This window comes from Oryctolagus cuniculus, chromosome 11 (assembly GCF_964237555.1).
Source record: "Oryctolagus cuniculus chromosome 11, mOryCun1.1, whole genome shotgun sequence".
Classification (NCBI taxonomy): Eukaryota; Metazoa; Chordata; class Mammalia; order Lagomorpha; family Leporidae; genus Oryctolagus; species Oryctolagus cuniculus.
In genome coordinates, this window is record NC_091442.1 from 13,502,904 (window position 1) to 13,523,192 (window position 20,289).

At 62.1% G+C, this 20,289-nt stretch overlaps 3 protein-coding genes and 1 long non-coding RNA gene across 5 annotated transcripts; 2 read left to right on the top strand and 2 right to left on the bottom strand.

Annotated features, from left to right (window-relative positions):
- Positions 1-1,052: 1,052 nt before the first annotated feature.
- Positions 1,053-3,230, bottom strand: LOC103352385 (uncharacterized). Its single transcript, XR_011379853.1, has 2 exons — positions 3,093-3,230; positions 1,053-1,253 (listed from the first exon to the last, which is right to left on the bottom strand). It is a non-coding gene; the product is annotated as an uncharacterized lncRNA (long non-coding RNA).
- On the top strand, positions 1,396-11,181 carry PLTP (phospholipid transfer protein). 2 transcript variants are annotated; one of them, XM_070051267.1, is made up of 17 exons: positions 1,396-1,673; positions 2,390-2,608; positions 3,176-3,286; positions 3,362-3,461; positions 4,039-4,167; positions 4,407-4,562; positions 5,431-5,494; positions 5,581-5,644; positions 6,205-6,296; positions 7,153-7,329; positions 7,420-7,479; positions 8,465-8,629; positions 8,725-8,792; positions 10,134-10,176; positions 10,274-10,337; positions 10,414-10,490; positions 10,831-11,181. In XM_070051267.1, exons 1-17 carry the CDS (start codon positions 1,508-1,510, stop codon positions 10,981-10,983), a joined length of 1,908 nt encoding a protein of 635 aa, XP_069907368.1. In that variant the 5' UTR covers positions 1,396-1,507; the 3' UTR covers positions 10,984-11,181.
- On the bottom strand, positions 11,100-16,576 carry CTSA (cathepsin A). Its single transcript, XM_051844989.2, has 15 exons — positions 16,370-16,576; positions 16,010-16,188; positions 15,749-15,860; positions 15,536-15,586; positions 15,353-15,439; positions 14,961-15,116; positions 14,565-14,656; positions 14,135-14,219; positions 13,621-13,712; positions 13,461-13,539; positions 13,233-13,372; positions 12,556-12,631; positions 11,887-11,976; positions 11,613-11,717; positions 11,100-11,477 (listed from the first exon to the last, which is right to left on the bottom strand). Exons 1-15 carry the CDS (start codon positions 16,421-16,423, stop codon positions 11,394-11,396), a joined length of 1,482 nt encoding a protein of 493 aa, XP_051700949.2. The 5' UTR covers positions 16,424-16,576; the 3' UTR covers positions 11,100-11,393.
- On the top strand, positions 16,498-18,492 carry NEURL2 (neuralized E3 ubiquitin protein ligase 2). The gene is made up of 2 exons (XM_051844991.2): positions 16,498-17,526; positions 18,244-18,492. The coding sequence occupies exons 1-2, from the start codon at positions 16,785-16,787 to the stop codon at positions 18,357-18,359; spliced, it is 858 nt and encodes a 285-aa protein (XP_051700951.1). The 5' UTR covers positions 16,498-16,784; the 3' UTR covers positions 18,360-18,492.
- Positions 18,493-20,289: the final 1,797 nt, after the last annotated feature.

The window sequence follows — 20,289 nt, forward strand, 5'->3', positions numbered from 1 at the left end:
CAGCCTACAAAGAGATCCCACATGAGCACCGATTTGAGTCCCAGTTGCTCTACTTCCCATTGAGCTCCTTGCTACTCTGCCTGGGAAGCAGAAGTTGGCCCAAGTGCTTGGATGGGGCTCTGGGCTCCTGGCTTCTGCCAGGCCCAGCCCTAGCCATTTGGCAAGTAAAGCAGCAGATGGAAGATCTATCTCTTTCTCTCTGGAACTCTGCCTTTCAAATAAACAAATAAATCCTATTAAAAAAAAAAAAAGTGTGACCAGGGCTGGGCTGGTCCAAAGCCAGAAACTCCATCCAGGCCTCCCACGTGGGTGCAGGAGCCCAAGTGCTGGGGTCATTGTCATTGCTTTCCCACATACACGAGCAGGGAGCCGGGTCAGAAGTGGAGCAGCCAGCACGCCAATGTGGGATGCCAGTGTTGCGGGCGGCAGCTTAACCGGCTGTGCCACAGCACAGGCCCCAAGCACTTCCTGTTGAACAACCAGCTAAGAGGAATTTCTGCAGCCCTTTGGTGTGCCGTATGCTAGGTGCTACACTACATGTCCTTAAGTCACATCAAACCCTCCTCACTGCCAGGGAGGTAGGCAGGTACCACAATGTCCCCATTCTACAGATGTGAACACTGAGCCTTAGAAAGGAATGGTTTCTTCTGCAATTGGTAAGCTCCGTATAGTCTGTGTTTCCTTTAGACACTGTTGATGGTGACTTTCATGCTTTGGTGGCAGGTTTGAGCCTCTGTGACAGGGACCAGGGGGCCCTAAACCATGCCTGGAAACCAAGGCATGGAGGCGGGAGTCTCTTCTCAGTAAAACAAAAAGCCACTCCCGGGGGCGACGTTGTGGCATAGCGGGTTCCGCTGCTGTGTGTGATGCCAGTGTCCCATGCTGGAACGCTAGTTCGAATCCCACTGTCCCCGCACGGGAGGCCAGATTCCTGGCTTTGGCCATTTGGAGAGTGAACCGGAAGATGGAATATATCTCTCTCTCTCTCTCAGTCTGTCTTTCACATAAATAAAATAAATCTTTACAAAAAAAAAAAAAAGCTACCAATGGTTGATAATGCTAATGATTGTAGCAACATTTTTCTGAGCCCCACCAAACGCCAAGTACACACTAAACCGTCTCAGTGAATGAACTCATTGGATCCTCACAGCAACGCTTTGATGGTGTTCATTTCACAGTTGGGGAAACTGAGGCCCAAGAGTTAAGTCAGTGGTCCACAGCAGCACAGCTGCACGTAGAGCTCGCTGGGCACCCTGGAAGAGACAAAAATGATACAAAGACAGAGGTTTCACTTCAGTGCGGGGAATGAGATGAAGCCACCGCCCAGCCAGGCTCTAGGAAGGTTACTCAAGTTCAAAGGCACAAAGGCACTTCCTCCTCTGGCCGCCCTCAGCGCTCCAGCACTTTCTCTGCCCCCACAGCCACCCTCTGTGCCTTGCTTGCTTGTGCTTCGTGCCCCTAACCGTAACAGCCAGCATTTACTTGACACCAATGACGTGCCGGCACTATGGTGGCTCCCGCACACCTAAGAACCGGCAGCCCAGGACGCGCACGTGGTCCCTCAGCTCTTACTCTCTGGACTGTAAAACCCACTGGCTGCTGTTGGACCCTGGGGCTGCCTCAGCCTCTCATTTCCCGCCTGCGCGTCGCGTCCTCAGCAGGTTGTTTAAAAGGTAAATGAGCTCCCCTAGGTCTGGGCGACCAAGCATGCCCGGCTTCCCCGGGGCTGAGTGGGTTCCTGGGAAGAGTTTCCTAATCGGAAGGCCCTGGGTGAATGAGGAGCGGGTCCCTACCCAGCTGGCGGCGTGGTGCAGAAGCCACGCTCAGGGCGCGTTGGGATTGCTTCCTCTTTGGTCTTTTAGTGCCCTGTCCCGGGGGCAGCTGAGGGGGAGCACCTAGCTCCAAGCGTTAACCAAAACATCCACAATTCTGCAGAGAGCCAAGCGCTCCTGGGAGAATTCCAGTCCCCCGGGGGTATCTTCCTGGGCCCACAGCCCTCCCTTGCACTTGCTTTTTCCAAGTGGGAAAGGTCCCTGGGTCCTTAGGTTCCCCAGGGAGTGACACAGAGACAAAGGCCGGGCAAGGAGAGGGCTGGAGATGATGGCCAGGGAGGGAAGAGAGAGACCGCTGCCTCCGCGGTGACTTCGTGTCCAACCCTGGGCTACCATGAAAGTTCCTATGCCCCTGCTCATTTTGCTGGAGGGGGAACCGACTCAGTAACCCCATGAAGGGGCTTGCACACGATCACGTAGGGAGATGGGTGGCTGTCCCCGGAAAGCAGCCCTGCTGGGGCTGGGCGGTGGGCGGTGGTGGTGGCGGGCGTGCCCACACACCCACCCCCGCACTTCCCTCCCTCTTGCTCACTTGGGTCCCCCACTTGTCTCGACAGCGGTCGGGCTTGTCACGGGGCTCGAACAGCCCTCTCCACTCTCCCGGCTGCCAGCGTCCCGCCTCATCCCCTCCCAGCCCCTGAGGGAGGAGGGGAGAGCGGAGAGGGGAGGGGGGTCGCGGAGGCCCGGCTTTATAAAGCCGGCAGGGACAGCGCTGCCCGCCAGACCCCGCCGCCCGGATCGGCTGCGCAGCCCGCCGCCCCCAGCTCCACGGCTAAGTGAGTTGGGGCGCGTCCCTGTCCCATCCCCGACCCTCGCTGAGCCAAGCCTGCGGTGCACTGACCTCGGGGTGGGAAGGGTCGGGAGAGCTGGGGGGGGGGGGGCACAGATCCCCAAGGGGAGGACTTAGGACCCGGGAGTCCTCCGTCCGGCGGCAGCTCCTCTCCCCCCTCGGCGTGGGCCCTGGGAGACCGCGAGCCACCCCCCAGGAATGCGCGTGCAGCTGTTGCCACGGCAACGTGCAAGCCTGCACCCGCCTGCCGCTGGAGGAGCTGGGAGGCGCTGGTCGGGTTGGGTGGGGGGTGGGCAGGACCCCCGGAGGTCCGGACTCGTCACGCGGCGGTTGCACTCGGCAACGAGACCACCTCCTCCCCGGGCCCCGAGTCCTTGGGACCAGAGCGCAGGTCGCGTGGCCTCTCTGAGCCTCAGTCTACCTTTGCCAAATGGAGGCAGGATTATCGGTCCCGAATTCCCGGAAGTTACCTGGAAGGTAACACCCCGGGCTAGACCCTTCTAATGGTCGGACGTCCAAGGAGTGGATTCTAGCGACCCCACCCCACCCGCAGGCCCGCTCGCCATGGCCCTCTTCGGGGCCGTCTTCCTAGCGCTGCTGGCTGGCGCTCACGCGGAGATCCCCGGCTGCAAGATCCGCGTCACCTCCGAGGCGCTGGCGCTGGGTAAGGCGCGGGTGCAGGCGGGGGCGGCCGGGCGTGGGGTCGCCGTCCCCAGCTAAGGGTCTCCTGCCGCCTCAGTGAAGCAGGAGGGGCTGCGCTTTTTGGAGCAAGAGCTGGAGGCCATCACCATCCCCGACCTGCGAGGACGGGAGGGCCACTTCTACTACAACATCTCTGAGTGAGTGGGCCTCGGAGGCGGGGCCGCAGGAGAGGCTGGGCGGCCCGGAGGCGGGACTTAGAAAGACCCAGCCAGCCAGCATAGGCGGGGCCAGGAAGATGGGCGTGGCCCAGACTAGAAGAGGCCAGGACCAGTGGATGACAAATGGCCAGAGAGCACCGAAAGGGTGGCAGGGACTGGCCAGTGGATGCGAGTGGAGTCTAGGGCAGCGCTGGAGCTCATGGGAGGAGTGGTTTAGGAGCAGGGGCGGGAGGGGAACTGCGATAGGGGGCGGACCTTAGGTGATAGGATTTGGTTAAATGACCAGGGGGTAGCAGCCCCAAGGAGAGGGAGTGGAGGGTATGCAAGCAACAGAACTTCCAAGAGATGGAATGAAGCTCACTATCCACACTTGGGTCAGGGGCACCCCCGCCCCGAGCTCCCCAAGTCCAAGTTGGGTCCCTAAAGGCCATGGAAGAATTCGTTCCACCCAGCCCAGCTTCCCCAGGCCTGGGGTGGAGGAGGCGGGAGCGGATTTCCTGTGTGTGGGTGGGGGGGTCCCTCTTTGTGCCCCAGGGTCTGACCCTGCCTTGCACAGCGTGAAGGTCACGGAGCTGCAGTTGACGGGGTCTGAGCTCCACTTCCAGCCGGAGCAGGAGCTCGCGCTGCAGATCACCAACGCCTCCTTGGGGCTGCGCTTCCGACGGCAGCTCCTCTACTGGTTCTTGTGAGCACCCAGCACCCCCAGGGGAGCGGAGGGCGGGGCAGGAGGGCCAGCGAGGCTGGGGGCTGGGGGCGACCCCACGGCTTTGCTGAGTTTCCATTTCTCCATCTGTGTCATGGGTACAGTCACTGCCTGATGAACTGCAGAAGTGAGCTTTAGAGAGATCGCGATGCGTGGGAGCGGGGAGGGGGCAGCGAAGAGCGAGGCTCCCTGCGGGGGTGACCGGTCACCGCCTTCGGCAGCTATGACGGGGGCTACATCAACGCCTCGGCCGAGGGGGTGTCCATCCGGACGGCTCTGCAGCTCTCCCAGGGTCCCGCCGGCCAGATGAGAGTGTCCAACGTTTCCTGCCTGGCCTCTGTCTCCAGGATGCACGCGGCGTTTGGGGGAACATTCAGGTGAGCTGCAGCCAGGGCCCCCGGGGAGCCCCCCAGCCCATCTGCCCAGTGTGGGGTGACGGCTGGAGAGGCAGAGCAGCTGCTCCCAGTCTCGGCTCCGCCAAGCCGTGGCCGCGTGAGCTTCAGCAAGTCCCTCAGGTTCAGTGCCCCGGCTCCCTCGCAGGTGACACGGGGATGATGTCAGAACCTAGTTTATAAAGTCAGCGAGAGGACTGGAGAAGTGTTTAGAACAGTTCCTGGTGTGTGACGCATGCTTATCTCCACGCTAGCCCCTTAGGTCAGAGTAATTGTGAGGCCTGGTACGCACAGCTGGGTTCAGAAAGGGACTTTGTGCTGGTTCTAAGAGGGCGTAGGGGAGAAAAGATGGTGGATTGACCGTCTGGTGTCGGTATAGTCAGTTCATGTTTGTGCAGCAAAGAGTCTATGAGGCCCTTAAGGGTTCCGAAAGGACCTCAGAGCCTGGCCGAAGGGACAGAACATTTGTCCTCAGGGCCTTGGGTGAGGAACCAAGAAAGCAGTGTTGGGGTTCAGGGGAGAATGATCTGGGAAGACTGCCTGGAAGAGGAAGCCTCTGAGATGGGGAAACGCAGGGTGGGAGCACTGAGGTGGAGGGCGCTCTGAGCAGGTTTGAGGAGCCCTGCATGGATTCACTGGGCTGCTGGGGAAGGCATGGCGAGGGGGTCTTGAGAATCAGGTTAGCGAGGGGATCGGGCCTCCCGCGTGGGAAACGGCCACCGTGGAGCTGGTAATTCAGGCTGGAGCGGAGGCGACCCCACCCCCGCTGCGTCCCTGGACAGTGTGGCTTCTCCTGGACTTGGGCTGGGTAGGGGCAGGGTCTGGGCTCACCCGATCTCTCATCTGCTGGCAGGAAAGTGTACGAGTTTCTCTCCACGTTCATCACTTCCGGGATGCGTTTCCTCCTCAACCTGCAGGTGTGGGCAGTGGTGGGGGGGAGAGGGGGCAGCGGGGGGGCGTGCCCTCTCCGGAGCGGGCCCTGACCCTGGCCCCCACCTCCCAGATCTGCCCGGTGCTCTACCACGCAGGCATGGTTCTGCTTAACTCCCTCTTGGACACTGTACCCGGTGAGTTGGCACTAGCGGGGCTGGGAGCTCTGGGCCAAGTTCCTGGAGTAGGTGTGGGGTGAGGAGCAGGCTGGGGGCACAGGGGCCCGCAGCGTGGAGCAGTCCCGGGTCCCAATGTGGCCTCTGCTGCTGGCTTGCCCTGTGACCTCAGGTGAGTACTTCTGCCCCTTGGATTCCTCTTGTGGTTGGCAATGGCTCCCCCTGGAGGCAGCTGTGAGAATTGTCCTTGCCTTTGCCTTGACCGCCTAGCAGGAATGGCCTGTTCTCAGCCGTGACCTCTGGCAAAAGTCGCAGGGCGTGGGAAGGGAAGGCGGGGGCAGGGGATGCCGAGGATTGGAAAGAACCCTTTGCCATCTTGCTTAGGGATTTCCTGAAACTCCTGAAGTAGTGATAATAATAATAACAGGTGACATCAGGGCGCACCTGCCACACACTATGCACTCAGTGTCTTCCTGTTAAAACGAATTCGATCCCCTGACCACGCCATGAGGGAAAAGTCCCCGCTCAGTGGCCGAGGCCTGGGGACGCCAAGGCTGCGGATGACTTCGGCCTCCCTGCAGTGCGCAGTGCCGTGGATGAGCTCGTGGGCATTGACTACTCCCTCCTGAAGGACCCCGTGGTGTCCAACAGCTACCTGGACATGGAGTTCCGGGTGAGCTGCCCGGGGGTGGGGTGTGCGGGTGAGCCCTCCGACCCCCTCGCCAGATTCCTTCTTCTTCTAATGCATTGATCTTTACCTTCCCGAAGCCCGGCTCTGCCGAGGCCACTTTCACCTCCAAGGCTGCATGGCTCTCCAGCGCCACAAAGCACTGACTTTGACCTCCAGGGTCTGGCGCTGGCGCTTTGTTAGCCTTACCTGGCTCCACCTTTCTCACTCCATCCTGTGTCTCTGCAGCTCCTCTCTTGCAAATATGGCCCTTGCTTCCCACCCCAGGGCCTTTGCCCAGGCACAGCCTCTCCCCATCTTCCTCGAAGGAGCTGGACAGGAACCTCTGTGCACATAAACCCACTTCATCCCCCCACAACCCTGGGAGTCAGGTGCTAACACCATCCTCCTTTCAAGGATGCAAAGCCTTGCTCAGAGAGGTAGCTTCACCTGCCCAAGGCCACACAGCTCATTGGCAGGCAGCAGCTCGGCTCCCCTCTGGGGAGTACGGCAGAGTTTGAGAGCACAAATTCCAGAGCTAGAATGTCTGAAGTTCAAGTCCTGGCTCTGATCACCCCAATGCCGCCTCTTCCACCAGCCTTTCCTGATCCTCCCTTCTCCAGTCTGACGAGGGTGCTCCCTTGCAGTTCCCGGCCAGCCTGCTTCCTCCCACTTTTAAGAGCTGTGCCCTAAGTCCCTGAGAACAGCGGCTGGGTCCTGCTCGCCGCCATCCCCATGAGTGCTTTCAAGGATGGCGGCCGTCAGCGCCATCGTGCTGGGAGACGGCTGTGCCTGAGTGACAGCTGTCAGTCTGGGTGCGGGGCCAGACTGCCTTGACACGACTCCGATCCCTCAACTCCAGGGAGCCTTCTTCCCCCTGGCCGAGGGGAACTGGAGCTTCCTCAACCGGGCGGTGGAGCCCCAGCTGCAGGAGGAGGAGCGCATGGTGTATGTGGCCTTCTCGGAGTTCTTCTTCGACTCGGCCATGGAGAGCTACTTCCGGGCAGGGGCCCTGAAGCTGTCGCTGGTGGGGGACAAGGTATGCTGGGGCCTGACTGGGGGACAGGCGACAGGGGACTGGGCACAGAGCTCCCGGTGATCTTCCTTTGCTCCCAACTCCCCCGTGCAGGTGCCCCACGATCTGGACATCCTGCTGCGAGCTACCTACTTTGGGAGCATCGTGTTGCTGGTGAGCACTGGCGGGAGGCAGGCAGGTGGCCAGGGCTGGAGGGCGCGGCGCCCGCCCGCCAGCAGGTGTGTGCAGCAGCCGTGGATGAGACAGAGGCCTGGCCCCTGGCCTGTGGCTGTGCCCTTCAGCTTGCCACGCCAGCCCTAGCAGTGAACGGGGTTGCTCCTCCCTTTTCACGGAGTTCTTGGCAGGACGGGTGGGCACGAACCCATGCTGGGCAGGTACAGGGGCTCTAACAGTGAATCTGTCTCTTTGTCTGGTTCCCCTTATTTAACAAGGCAGGCAGTGGGAGCTAAGAACGCTGAAAGAAACCCTTCAGTTATGTCAAAGGGTGTGCCCTTGGTGTAATGTTGTAAATGGTGGAACTGGACTTTGCACCTGGATTTGAGTCTCTGAGTTCACAATGCAAACGCTCAAGGTTGGCCTGGGGCTTCGCTGGATTAACTCCTTCGAACAGAACAGCACCCGGGGCACAGTGAGTGCTCTGTGGACTGCTGCCACTGCTCTCGCCACTGGCAGATCCCTGGCCACGGAGTGAAGGGCGTGGGCTCTGCTGTCAGACCGCCCGGCTTCCAGTCCCCATTCTGCACCATTACTTGCTGCCTCCCTGCCTCAGTCTCCCCTCTGGACACTGAGGAGCAGTGTCCCTGGCACGCATGCTCACTGGGAGGTTGAAGGGCACAACCACACAGCCGGGGATGGTGGGGACTAAGCCTTGGCTCCAACGTAGCCTAGCGGCTTAGAGGAAGGTGTACCAGGGGCCGGGATGTTAACATAAAGTCCTGTCTCTTGGGATCGGGGTTGGCCATGGCCCCTAATTATGGAGGGAATTTCGGAAAACAAGCAGGGAACCACGTGGAGGCAGGCCATGGCCTCTGCCACCTCTGGTCCCCAAGGGCCGAGTCTGTGTCACTCTTCCAGTGCCAGGGGGCTGGCCAGGGCACCAAGCAGGACCCAACCGGCCCTCCCTGCCGTCTGTCCGCAGAGCCCTGCGGTGATCGACTCCCCGCTGAAGCTGGAGCTTCAGGTCACGGCGCCTCCCCGCTGCACCATCAAGCCCTCGGGCACCACCATCTCTGTCACCGCCACCGTCACCATCGCCCTGGTCCCGCCCATGCAGCCCGAGGTCCAGCTGTCCAGCATGGTCATGGTGCGGGCCCCAGAGTGGGGGCAGCCGGGGGTCAGGGGGAAGCGGGCTGTGGCCCTCTGCGGCCAGTGATAGCCCCCTCCCCGACGTGTCTGCAGGACGCCCGCTTCAGCGCCAAGATGGCTCTCCGGGGGAAGGCGCTGCGCACGCAGCTGGACCTGCGCAAGTGAGCAGCCGTGCCGTGCCGGGGGCCGGGCAGGCCCCTCGCTGTCAGGGCTGGAGGCACAGCAGTCTCCCAGCGCTGACGGCCGACATCCTAGAAGGCACTCCTGGGCTGGGCACTGTCTTTGTTACTGCGTCCAAGTGCTTTTCCAAAAGCCTAGCTCCTCCGCGCAGGGCAGGGCGGGGCGCGTATCCCACCAGGTTAAGGGAGGGGCCCACGGCCTGGCAGCCGAGAGGATGAGAGCCTGGGTTTTGGTAGAAACAGCACAGCACAGCCCTGTGACCTGATGTCACAGGAGCGCCATTTGTATCTTCCTAAGCCTCCTTGAGGTGCGTACCACAGCACAGGTGACCGTGGCGCTTCCTTCCTGGGGCTGCGCTGTCCGAACCGGAACTGCGGCCACAGGTGACTGCCTGCATCCAGAGTCATTACATCAACGAATCCCTCGCGTTTCAGCAGACACGCGGGGCCAGCGAGCTCCCCGGCAGACAGCGCAGACCAGAACGTTACCCACGAAGTGCCACGCACGGCGCTGCGCTAGGGACTTCAGGAGAAAACGCAAGGGTGGTGATGGCGAGAGCCTGGGTCCTAGAGGCAGGCTCTGCCAGCTTCCAGCCACTGACGGAACCTCTCTGGGCCCCTCCGTCCTCACGCACAAAGTGCAAATCATAGTGCCTGCTTTAAACACGTTATTTGAGAGGCAGAGAAAGACACACACACACCCAGAAAGAGAGAGAGAGAGGCGGTTCCATCCACGAATTTACTCCTTGAACACTACAATGCCCTGGGCTAAAGCGGGAGTCAAGAACCCAATCCAGGTCCCCCACATGGGCGGCAGGAACCTGAGCACTTGAGCCATGACTGCGGCCCCCCCAGGGTGTGCGTTGGGAGTCAGGAGCTGCAGCCGGGGATCTTCAGGTACCCTGCATGCGGGCATCTTACCTGCTAGGCCGAACGCCTGCCCGCTTTTTAGAGTTGCTATGAGTACTACATCAACTGGTTTCTAAAATTACTTTGATGATATTCAGCCTTTTTTTTTCATGTGCTTAGTATCTGCCAGGAAGTCGGCCTTGTGGTTTTGTTGACTAAAATGAACACCACCTGCCGAGCTGTGCACTGAAGCCTGCTGTGTAGACGTGCTCAGTGGAGGACAAGCAGCAGACCTGGGGGACGGGAGACCCAGGGAGGGGGCGACAAAGGACCCGCGCTAGGATCTGCCTCTGGAACCCGCAGTGCTGCCTGGCAGGGCGTGGGGGTGGCAGACAGGGGCCCGCTAGGCCCGGGCAGCCCGGGGAAGGTGGGCTTGCAGGCTGCCTGCCCACCAGCCTCGCGTCTCTCCCACAGATTCCGAATTTACTCGAACCAGTCTGCCATCGAGTCACTGGCTGTGAGTTGGCAATGGCGGGGGGCGGGCCGGGCCGAGGGCCGGGGTGGGCGGCCGAGGCAAGCCCCCCGCCGCGGCTGCCTGTCTCCCCTCCCTGCAGTTGATCCCGCTCCAGGCCCCCCTGAAGACCCTGCTGCAGATCGGGGTGATGCCCATGCTCAATGGTAGGGCTGGGGGCGGAGGAGGCCGGGAGGGGTGAGCAGGGCGGGCCCAGGCTGAGCCAGTGGCTCCCACCCACAGAGCGGACCTGGCGTGGAGTGCAGATCCCCCTCCCCGAGGGCATCAACTTTGTGCGTGAGGTGGTGACGAACCACGCGGTGAGTGTGGGCGCAATGGGGCCGGCCCCCCTCCCGCCCCGCAGCTTCCCCGTGCCCTCCATGACCCAACGCTAGCTCCCCTTTTACTGACCAACACTCCCATCCTAATCATATGAGGCTCCCCCGGTCCTTTGCACAGGCCATGTCTCTCCTTAGGACACTTCTCCCAGCCCACCCCGACACCTACTGATCTCCCAGATTTTAGCTAGGAAGTCACCTCCTCCAGGAAGCCCTCTGTCTCCCTCCAGATTTGAGAAACCCTTAAGGCCATGAGCTGTTCCATGGCTCCGAGCCACCACGCATACCCACGAGCTCCCTCTCTCTCTCCCTCCCCGCACAGGGCTTCCTCACCATCGGTGCTGACCTCCACTTTGCCAAAGGCCTGCGTGAGGTGATCGACAAGAACCGTGAGGTGATCGACAAGAACCCGCCCGCGGCCACCAGGCAGCCACAGGCATCCGAGGCTCCCCTGCCTGCCCCCGCAGCTGACTGAGCCCCCCGCACCCCCCTGCCTGACAGCTGCCATTCAGGACTCAGCCCCCCACTACCCAACACAGCCCCTCTCCTCCCTGGCGTCCCCGCTAACCCCCAGGGCTGCAGAGAAGGGTGTGAAGCTGCACCCAATTTAATTCCATGATCGGTCAGTCCCTCGATTACAGTCTGCCCACGCCTCGGCGGCGGGCTGTCCTGAGCTCCGCGTGATTCCTGGGGTGCAGTCAAGGGCGCCGTGGAAGCAGGGCGGGGCCGGCCCGGCCACCCCGGGGCAGTGTGGGGTGCGTGAGGCGGAGGGAAGCTGGGGGCTGGGGCAGTTTCTGGAGGCAGGGGCCTGCCCCACAGGGGCAGAGCTCGGTCCCAGCCCGTGCGGGGCTGGACCAGGCGGGAGTGGGGGGGCGTCCCGTGGTGTCAGTAGGGCTCTCTGTTCAGGAAGCGGGAGAACATGGTGAAGGCAGCCTGAGGCTTGTCGGTGGGGACCATGTGTCCGGCGCCCTGGGGAGCAGCGGCTCGTGAGATGCTTCCTTCACCCTAAGCCCTTTGTGCTTCCCGTCCCCCACCCCCACCCCCACCCCGCGCCACGGGAAGCCCCGCCCCTCCCCCCGTGGTGCCGCCCAGGCCCCGCCCTACCTTGATAGTGAGAAAGGCAATGTGGGAGAACTCCTTCACGAAGCCGGCGATCTGCTCTCCGCTGTCCCCGTAGTCCACCAGCCAGGGCCGGCGCTGCACCTCCATCTGCCCCGCCAGGAAAGACATCAATCAGCCCGCGGTGGCCCCTCCGCCCCGCTCACAGCGCCGGCCGGGCCTCGGGAGCCCGCAGCTCCTGGCCGGGTTTGTCCTCCGGCGGCCGGAGCCACGCATGCGCACACGCACACCCGCCGCTCCCCGTCTGCACCTGCCTCACCTTCTGGTTCAGAGAGTCCACAAACCACTCATCGCCCAAGAAGTTGCAGGCCATGTCCACATCTCCATTGTACAACAGGATCTGATACTTCTGGAATGGGGCAGGGGAACACGAGGGGTCCGCAACGAGCCAAGGCCGCAGCTCTTGCCTGGGTCAACCCCCGACCTCCCGGAGTTCAAGGGGCCCAGCGAGATCGCCTGAACCCGGATATTCTCCTGTTTGCTGACATCCTTACCACGTGTCTGGTGAGCCTGAACTAAACACTTTGGCCATGAAAGTAGATGTTGTGATTATCCCCATTTTATAGCTGGGGAAACTGAGGCAGCGGCCATTTAAGAAACTTGCCCAGGAGCACATACCTTGTAAAGGGACAATGCTGTTAACCATTGTGCCGGTCCTGTGTGACCTGGGACAAGGCTGTGTCCCCACCCTGGACCTCTGCCCTTCTGTGACAAGATACCCCAACTTCTTCTCACCCTAAAGGCTCCTGGGCTGAGGCAGACCCTGGGCCTCCTCCAGCAGAGTACGACGGGGTGGGGACAGACCTCAGTTCAAATCCTGACCCCACTGACCCCAGGGCCTTGGGCACATGACTTCACCACTTGGGGCTGCAGCTTCCTCAGCCTGAGGGGCGCTCTCAGGGGGTCCCCAGCAGTGCTGCCCCGGCACCTGTGAGTTGAGCAGCTTCAGGTACTGGGAGTTCATGCTTTGGTAGAGACGGCGGTACTGAATGTTCACCAAGAAGCTGCCGGGAGTAGGTGGGCAGGCCCCAGGACGGCCAGGGAGGGGGAGAAGAGAGACGACAGGTCAGACCTCTCCTGCCCTAGGTGGCAGACGGCTGGGTTCCAGCCCCCTCCGTGGGTGTCACCTGTCCAGGGCTTCTGGAATTCGGATGCTGAGCCCACCCCCATTCAGAAGTGCACAGGCACTCTGGTTGCTATGGCGACCAGGATGCAGCTGGCATTCCATGCCTGGGGGCCAGCAGGCAGTGCAGCGTGCGTACCGAGCAGTCAGAATGGACCTCAGGGGCCCCCGCCGTGCCAGGCGCCACCTTTTACCTGGCGGGGGTCACAGGCGATCTGGGCAGCTGGGGACGGTGTCCGTTAACTGACTACCGTGGAGTAACGGACACTGACAAGCAGTGCGGCCCTGAAGGATGAATGGGCTGAACGGCAATGGGCCCCCAACTCCAGCCCCCACCCCCTGCTCACAATGGGTGGGAAACACCCTGCACGACCAGGAAGTGTCTTGTCCTGAACGCCCACAGCGTCCCCTGGGAGAAACCCGAGCCAGAGGGACCCCGGCGGCCTGCGGCCCTGAGCCCCAGGCCCCCACAGGGCCCTCACTTGCACATGTCCCAGCTGGGCAGCTGCTCGGGGATGTGCAGGGCCTTGCGCACGTAAGGGTTGTTGAGGTAGGTGGAGGCGGCCGTGGTGTTGGTGCAGGGGGGGTCCATGTGCACCTTATCCCCAGTACGCAGCAGCAGCTGGGGGCACAGAGAGGGACATCAGGCTCTGCCTCCCTGCCTCCCCCGGCCCCGACCCCACGGGGACGAGGCCCAGGCCCTCGCCCACCTGATGCCACGTCCGCTTGAGCGGCAGGCGCGTGAAGAGGTTGCCTAAATCCTGAACCACCAGAGTGTCCTTCTCATACCTGCAAGGGAAATGGGTGCAAGGGGGCCGGGCCTCCAGCTGGGACTGGGGTTGGGCCTGAGCGGCGTGGGGCCACACCCACCTCACATGGCCGGGCACGCCCCCAGCACACGGGGCGTACAGGTTGTAGATGTTGAGGCCCGAGTTGCCCACGATACGAGACACCTCCTGAAGCTGCAATGACACACCCAGCCCCTGAGCTTTCCAGACTCCAGCCCTCGCACCCCTCAGGGCTCTCCGACTCCACTTCTGTCATCACTCTCCACCCGCTCTGAACAGGGGTAGGAAAACAGGTTTGGCGGAAGCAATCTTCCAAACCCGGAAGCACCATTGTTTTTCCAGGCAGGTGACTTCCACATTCTGGGCCTCAGTTTCTCCATCTGGAAAATGGGGAGACACAACTATCTCCCATGAAGGAGCCGTGGTTCAGCTCAGTACCTGGCACAGCACAGGGATCTGAGAAACAGGAACCCCCCGTCCCCCACACACAGAAGCTTCTGAAAGGTGACAGGGGACGAGGGGTCGAGAGTCCCCCAGGGAGGGGATGTGGCCCCATTGTCAGGGCAGGGCCGGTGCGGGGTGGGGGGGAGGCTCACGCTGGTCACGCATTCTGGGTCTTTGTTGTCGTAGAAGTTGCACTTGTTCTGGGAGCAGCAGTGGGTCTGCAGGGAAGACCAGAGCCTGTGGCAGACCAGAGAGAAGCGCTCAGGCCCAGTGGGCAGGGGAGGGGGCGGCGGCCACCCACCGTCTCCCTGCCAAGCCCCATCAGGTCTGATCTGGGGGACTGAGGAAGACCATCACAGGCGTGACAGGCAGGTCTCCAAGCAAGCTGCCCGGGGGCCGGCCAGCACTCCTGCGCCCCTGTGAAGTGACCTGCAGGCTAGCCTTGTGGCATCCAGCCCTGCCCACAACCCCACCCCCCACCCACAAACCAGGGCAGGGCTGGGGTTGTCACACATTTGGCACGAGGGCTGCAATCCTGACCCACCCCGCCCGAGAGATTGCCCAATCCCCCTCCTTCCATACCGGTTCCCCAGAAGGCCGTGGTAGTAGGCAAAATAGACCAGCGAGTTGTCATTCTGCTCGTAGGAGGAGAGGCCATTGCCCACAGCCAGCCCCTGTGGAACAGGCAGGGTGCTCAGCTCATCTGCACAGTGGGCAGGGCTGTGCCTGACACGTACCCAGCCCTGCTGCAATCCAGATGTTGAAACCCCAGCTGGATTGTGGGGGTGGAAGGGTGGGAAAATCCACGCAGCGTCAGGAAGGGAGTGGGCAGCCTGGCAGCTGAGCGCCCCATGCAGAGATAGGGAATCTGGTGGCAGGCAGAGCACGGCGGAGGCCGGGCTGGGTGGGGCGCCAGCCCGTGTGATCCGGCCAATGCCAAGGTCGCAGCTCCCCTTGCCTCCTGCCGCTGCCCCGCACCTGCAAGTTCATGCTGGGATCCTCCATGACCAGCACGGCCAGGGTGGGGATGTAGATGCCGGCATAGCTCTCTCCTGTCAGGAAAAGTTTGTTGTCCTTGTACTCCGGAAAGAGGCGGAAGAAATCTTTGAGGGCCTCGTAATTGTTCTGGGCAACCTGGGGGTGGCAGGAGGCAGGCAGGCAGTCAGCAGGGCTTTGGCTGTAACAGACCTCGGAGGTCATGACCACAACCCCCGCCCTGTGTGTGCAAGAGGAAGTGACTGGGCCCTGACTGCGCCACACAGCCCGGGGCCGAGCCAGGCCCGGGACTCCAAGGCCCAGCTCTCTGCACCTGCTCCATGACAGTTTGGACCACCCGCGGGGCTGGGCCAGAAAGCTGCTGCCAGTCTCACCTCAGTGTCATTGGTTACATAAACCTTGTCATTGGAGTAGGAGAAGCCCACCCCAGCCGGGGACTCGATGTACAACACGTTGGCAATCTAGAGGGGAGGAGGCAAGAGGTGACAGGGTCCCCGAGCCCATCCCAGCGCCCGGGTGCCGCCCGCTGCCCACCAAGCCCCGGGCTCCGGCTATACCAGATTCCAAGAATAGGGGTTGTACTGCAGAGTGACACCGTCCGGCTGGATCTGAGAAGGGAGAGAGGTGGCTGAGGAGGTCCCAGAAGTCCCTTTCAGTGTGGGACCCCTCCCCTCGTCCGGGGAGGCCGAGTCAGCAGAGGCAAACAGGGAGGCCCAAGGACAAGGAGACCGGAGTCTTCCTCTCCCTCTTCCCCGGCGCCGCCTACTCACCAGGAAGGGGCCGTGCTCGGTCAGCAGCCCGTCCAGAGAGCTGCAGCCGGGACCCCCGTTGAGCCAGAGCACCACAGGGCTGCTCTTGGGGTCCTTCTGGGACTCCACAAACCTGGCGGAGTGGAGGGCAGGGCAGGACTGGACCCGGCGCAGGGGCTCCCAGGCGCCCCCAGAGCCCCGTCCCTCCCCTCCCCCTCCCCCGGGTGGGCTTCGCACCGCCTCCCCCCCTCCCCAGCCCGTCCTGGGCGCCGGGCGGCAGACCAGTAGTGGAAGTGCTTGGAGTCGGAGGCTCGCAGGTAGCCCGAGTACTGGCGGAAAGACGGCTGCTTGGCCAGCCCCGGAAGGCACTGGATCTCGTCCTGGTCCGGGGCTGCCTGGCTCCGGGGCGCACAGGACGCGACGAGCAGCAGGAACAGCGGCGACAGCGCGGCGCGGGCCATCTGCGGGAGCAAGGCGCGGGCGCCGGTCGCGGACTCGCGCCCCGGCTGCTCTGCACTTCCGCGCCGCCGCCCCTGGGGAGCACAGGGCGGCGCCCGGGCCCGGGAAGCTTCCGCCCGCCGAGCCTCCGCCGCCCCCGACCCAGGGGCTCGGGGACCACTTCCAGCTCCGGAGCCCCCTCACCTCTGCTCCCTCGCGTCTCTGCTCTCCAGGAGGCGCCGGGAGACAGGCAGTCATGTGTACTCCGAGTCACGTGGGCGCCGGCCTCACGTGACAGCCTTTCTCAGGCCCCCGCTTTGGTCCCTGGGGATGGGGTGGGGGGCGGGGGCGGGGGCGGGCCACGTTGGGTCAAGGTCCTCCGGTGCCTAAGGTCGAAGCCCGGGCGCCTGCGATCAGATGACCTGGGTGTGGACCAGTCAGGTGTTCCAGCCTCCCGGGGCTCAGTTCCAAGCTGGATGGCTGGGCAAGCGGCGCTAGGACCCCCGGGCAGAGCCTCGGGCTGAGGGGGAATGCCTTACATGGTTTCTCCGCGGTCACCACGTCCTCCCGCCGCCCAAAATAGCCCCTGGCGCCTGTCCCCCTGCCTCATGGCCGGGACATGGCTGCTGCCTCCGAGCCCGTGCCGTTGGCCGCATCCTGGGGACCCGCACGCCCGGAGCCCCCTCCCACCCGCTTCCACCCTGTGCACGGCGCTAACATCCGCGTGGACCTCTCCGGAACACGGGCCACGCGCGTGGAGAGCTTCGCCCACGGCGTGTGCTTCAGTCGCGAGCCGCTGGCGCCGGGCCAGGTGTTCCTGGTGGAGATCGAGGAGAAGGAGCTGGGCTGGTGCGGGCACTTGCGCCTCGGCCTGACCGCGCTGGACCCCGCCAGCCTGGCCGTCGTGCCCGAGTTCTCGCTGCCGGACCTGGTCAGCCTCGGCCACACCTGGGTCTTCGCCATCACGCGCCACCACAACCGCGTGCCCCGGGAGGGCCAGCCGGCGGCCGAGGCACTGGCCCCCAGCCGACCCCCGGCGCTCCTGGTGGAACCCTATCTGTGCGTCGAGCAGTTCCGCATCCCGCGGGACCGCCTGGTGGGCCGCAGCCGGCCGGGCCTCTACAGCCACCTCTTGGACCAGCTCTACGAGCTGAACGTGCTGCCTCCGACCGCGCGCCGGAGCCGCCTGGGCGTCCTCTTCTGCCCGCGCCGGGACGGCACCGCCGACATGCACATCCTCATCAACGGCGAGGACATGGGCCCCAGCGCCCGGGGGCTGCCCGCTGCCCAGCCCCTCTACGCGGTGGTGGACGTGTTTGCCTCCACCAAGAGCGTGCGCCTGGTCCAGCTCGAGTATGGCTGTAGGTATCCCACCCGCCCTGGGCAGCAGCGACCCCTCCTGGCCAGGCGCAGGGACTTCCCGGCCAGCGGGCTAGGCCGAGGCCCCTCTGTCCAGCACTGGCCACAGGTTGTCCCTCTCCTTGTGATTCTGCACAAAGTCCCTCCTGGCTCTGGGCCACAGCACACCCGCGTGGGCAGATGGATTAGGGCTCCCGCTTTGTTGTGGCGCTGCCTTCTGTGTCAACCTAGTGCGGGGATTTCAAAATGGTTTTAGATCTTGGGCCTCTTGGAGAGTTGGGTGCTTCCTCATTAGGAAAACGCTCAGAGGTCGGGCATCTCAGCTGGAGGAACATCCCACACCCGACTCGGGGCTTCTTTGGCCTGAGGCTCGTTAGAGCCCCCCAAAATCGAGTTTATATCCCTGATGGTGTTTCATGAACTCAGGGAAGTAGAGCCCGCTCCGGGCCGCAGCCTCCAGCGCAGGCCGCGTAGACACCACCCCCGGCCCCAGAAGCTGCCAGGAATCGGGGGAGAGGGAGTGTGCTGAGTTTAGGATAGAGACGGGGTGGGGGCGCTGTGAAAGACCTCATCCCCGTGGGCACCCCGGTGAGACAGCGGGGCCTGAGAGCTGATACAGACCCGCCCCGGGGAATGGCAGAGTGGGTGCCGAGACCCCGATGCTGACCCACTCTGACCGCCCCTCCCCGATCGGTGCCACTCCACCCTTCTCTCCGCAGTGCCCTCCCTTCAGACTCTGTGCCGCTTGGTCATCCAGAGGAGCGTGGTGCACCGGCTGGCCATCGACGGGCTCCATCTACCCAAAGGGCTCAAGGATTTCTGCAAGTATGAGTGATGGCCTGCAGCCCCCACCCCGGGGCAGGGCCACAGGAGCACACCCTGGCCCCAGAGCTGCGGGCTGGTCGGAAGCTGGCCACGGTGCTGCCAGCCAAGACCGGAAATAAACGCAGCCAGTGCTGACACTCTGATCCTTGTAGGATCTCCTTGCCCCTGGAACCTGTGAGAGACGCTTCTAGAATCATTGTGGGTCAGCAGGTCAGAGCTAGAGAGCATCTCAGACATTGTGCAGACCAGTGGTTCCTGGCCTGGCCACTGGCTGGCATTGTGGGATACTTAGAATGTCTAGTCCCAGGCCCTATCTAAGATTCTCTTTACACTTGTAGTGTGTGCTGGGAATAGAGGCTTCAATTCCAGCACACACGGTCATCAGCTGAAGAATTTTGAAAAATAGTCATACCTTGGGGCCAGCGCTGTGGCACAGCAGGTTAAGCCACAGCCTGCAGTGCCGGTATCCCATACGGGCGCTGGGTTGAGTCCTGGCTGCTCCATTTCCAATCCAGCTCCCTGCTAATGTGCCTGGGAAATCAGCAGAGGATGGCCCCTGTAACTCTCAAATAAAAACAAATCTTAAAAAAAAATTAATAGTTATACCTGGATTCTGATATAATTGGTGTGGGATGAGGCTGGGTATCAGGCTGGCTTTTTATTTATTTATTTATTTACTTATTTATTTGAAAGGTGGGATTACAGAAGAAAGAGGGAGAGACAGAGAGAGAGAGAGAGAGAGAGAGAGAGAGAGAGATCTTCCATCTGCTGGTTCACTCCCCAAATGGCCACAGCAGCTGGAACTGGGATGGGCCTGGCTGAAGCTAGGAGCCAGGAGCCAGGAGCCAGGAGCCAGGAGCTTCATCGGGGCCTTCCACATGTATGGAGGGCCCAAGCACTTGGGCCAGCTTCTGCTGCTTCCCCAGACGCATTATCAGGGAGCTGGATTGGAAGTGCTGCACCCGGGACTCAAATTGGCACCCATGTGAGATGCCAGCATTGCTGGCAGTAGCTTAACCCATTATGCCACAATGCTGGCCCCGCTTGCTTGCTTTTTTCCTCTCTCTCTTTCTCTCTTGCTTTCTTTCTGTTCTTATGTGAGTGGCAGGGCCCCAAGTGCTTGAACTATGACCTGGTGGCTCCCAGGAAGCTGGATTGGAATCAGAGGAGCTGGAGTTGAAGCAGGCACTCTGTTATGGGATGCAGGTGTTGCACGTGGCAACTTGACTGCTGTGCCAAACACCCACCCCTGGATTTCATTCTTTTTAAAATACGTATTCATTTATTTATTTGAAAGGCAGAGCAACACACACGGAGAGGGAGGGAGAGAGAGAGGTCTTCCATTTGCTGGTTCATTCCCCAAATGGCTACAATGGCCAGAGCTGCGCTGATCTGAAGCCAAGAGCCAGAAGCTTCTTCCAGGTCTCCTATGTGGGCGCAGGGGCCCAAGCACTTGGGCCGTCTTCTGCTTCTTTCCTGGGTGCATTAGCAGGGAGCTGGATGGGAAATGGAGCAGCCTGGACTTGGCCCCGTGCCCTGTGTGATGCCGGCGCTGCTGGTGAAGACAACCTGCTATGCCACAGCGCCGACCCGCATCAGGATTTCTTAAAGCTGCCTGGGCTGAGAGCATGCTCTAGACCGGCTGTTTCGTTCTGCAGGAGAGAAACGCGGACCCAGAGAGGCCACACAGCAGATGGCGGAGCGCAGAGTCCTCTCATCTCCTGTAGGGCACAGGGCACTGCCCTGCCTTTCTTGGGTCTCTGACCACAGAAATGAGCTCATTTCATCCTCACAACTCCTCACGGAGTACTGGGCACTCACCCCCCCACCCCTTACAGATGAGCTGTCAAGGCTGCAAGCGCCCACGTGACTTGACCCAGTCCGTGAGAGCCAAGAGCCTGGAGCACCCCGACTCTGGGCCGGGGTGCTTTACTCTCATG